This window comes from Octopus bimaculoides, unplaced genomic scaffold (assembly GCF_001194135.2).
Source record: "Octopus bimaculoides isolate UCB-OBI-ISO-001 unplaced genomic scaffold, ASM119413v2 Scaffold_51101, whole genome shotgun sequence".
Taxonomy (NCBI): Eukaryota; Metazoa; Mollusca; class Cephalopoda; order Octopoda; family Octopodidae; genus Octopus; species Octopus bimaculoides.
In genome coordinates, this window is record NW_026315910.1 from 51394 (window position 1) to 53773 (window position 2380).

Below are 2380 nucleotides of genomic sequence, written 5' to 3' on the forward strand. Positions count from 1 at the left end.
AGTGGTGGTGGTGGTGGTGGTGGTGCACCATGGTCATGTGGTGGTAGTAGTGGTGGTGGTGGTACACCGTAGTCATGGGTTGGTTGTGGTGGTGGTGCACCATGGTCATGTGGTGGTATATACATATATACGACGGGCTTCTTTCAGTTTCCGTCTACCAAATCCACTCACAAGGCTTTGGTCGGCCCGAGGCTATAGTATAAGACACTTGCTCAAGGTGCCACGCAGTGAGACTAAACCCGGAGCCATGTGATTGGTAAGCAAGCTACTTACCACACAGCCACTCTTAAGAGAATTCTATATTTTTTGTTATAAAGGTATATTTCTCTCCATATCTATGTATTTGTCTGTCTATCTATCTATCTGCACACACACACATCATATATTTGACAAAACAGGAAATAGGAAGTTTTTTTTGATATTATTTACCATAAACGTCCAGTTTCCTGTATTCTTATACAATATCTCTACAAATATTATCTCCATAACCCTCCACCTTAATATGAATTTTGACAAACGTACAGCAGCAACTGGGACTACATTTTGGATTGTAACAATGGAATAAGCGCATGTGTCTCGAGAGGAAACAGCTGGGATTTACTCTGTCTGAGAGGGGGTGTTGAAAAGTTCCTGGCTTTGGGTAAAAGAAAATACAGGAGGATCAATTAATTATGATTTTATTCAACATATTTCTCTCTCAGATTCACACACTTATTGCAGTGGGCCTTCAGTTTTTCTAAGCCCTGTAAAAGAACTCAGACAGCTGGGCCTCCAACCAGGCCTTTCGTGGATACCCTTAAAACCAGGAACTTTTCACCACCCCCTTGTGTATATATGTATATGTATGTATATATGAGAGGTTGCTGGAAAGTTCCTGGCTTTGGGTAAAAGAAAATAGAGGAGGATCAATTAATTATGATTTTATTCAACATATTCCCCTCTCAGATTCACTCACTTATTGCAGGGGTCCTTCAGGTTTTCTAAGCCCTGTAAAGACCTCGGAGGGTTGGGCCTCCAACCAGGCCTTTTGCGATATCCTTAAAGACAAGAGCTTTTCAGCACCGCTTCATATACAGGGTGAGTAAGGTATTTGAGGGCATACCGTTTTTGGGTCATTGCTGCATTTTTTGCTAACTCTGTATAATCTTTGTTTCTGAAAATAATAATGGCAGACCCTCAGCTTACTCAAGAAATGAAGAGGCATGCTGTTATTGGGGTTATAAAGGCTGAGCATAGCGGTTTAGAAATATCTTGAGTTTCAAAACTTTCCAGATCTTTTGTCTACAAAGTTTGTAAAGAGCTAGAGACAGTAGATGGAAACGTATCACCAGTATCAAAGCATAAAAAGCATTCTAAATGCTCTGAAATCACCAGAACACCTGAATTTATCCAGCAAGTTCAACAGACCATGGATTACAATCCCAGAAAGTCCATGAGGTCAATTGCAAAAGATCTCCATGTGTCGGAAGGAACAGTCAGAAATGTTCTCCATGAAGACATCAGACATAAGTCTTATATGATGAGGAAAGGTCAGTTTGTCCCCAAAAAGCAAAAGAAAATCACTGCATCAGATCTAAAAGGCTCTGAAAACAAACTGAAAAATCCAGCAGAAGAAGATTTGATTTGGTTTTTCTCAAATGAGAAAAACTTTGACGAAGATCAAAAAGTTAACAGAAGAAATGCCATGTTTCCTTGTATGCACAAGTTTTTCATGATTTCTGTGTTTGGCTAAGCATATCTTGCAGTGTTTCATTCCATTAGCCTTACCAATGATTGATTTTCTTTTTTCTCTTTGCAGCTTCAGAAAGAATGTCAACGTGAATTGTATTGATGCCAGTGGAGGTACCCCACTACATCTGGCCTCACTGAATGGTCACAAGTAAGTATAGGGTACTCTTTGAGGGGTACCATTCGCTTATTGGAGTACATGTAGGAAAGCTTTATCTAATGTACAGTAGAGTAGTCAAGGGTTTGTGGCTATGGTTGTTGTTGTTGTTCAGCCCCAGGTCATTCCTAATCCAGACAGACCTATGATCAAAGATGGTCCGGCTGTGACCATCCCATCTTATATTCAGGAATAGTGTATCTTCTAGCATGTCCAGCTACCATGTAGAGGTCTCCCTCATTGGCTCATACTTACATATATACATAGATAAGAGAGTAGGGTGTGATTTGAGGGAGATTTGGCTGCTATTTCTGCCAGTTCATCAACAATGACAACTATAGCCACTAACACTAACTCCTATACTATACATTAGATAATGTAGTCCTAGATACACTATGCCTGAACAAAAAAGATGGGATGCTCACGGCTGAGAACGTCTTCGATCATCGGTCTGCCTCGAATCGGGTCTGACCTGGGGTTAAACACCCTCCCCTC

The 2380-nt window shown here is 40.7% G+C and overlaps 1 protein-coding gene across 1 annotated transcript in view; it reads left to right on the forward strand.

Moving 5' to 3' along the window:
• LOC106875647 (ankyrin repeat and sterile alpha motif domain-containing protein 1B) overlaps positions 1-2380 on the forward strand; it is a 36670-nt gene that overhangs the window by 32123 nt on the left and 2167 nt on the right. Inside the window, exon 3 of the mRNA XM_052978228.1 lies at positions 1799-1879. Coding sequence (XP_052834188.1) covers positions 1799-1879 — 81 coding nt within the window. The remainder of the gene's footprint in view (positions 1-1798; positions 1880-2380) is intronic.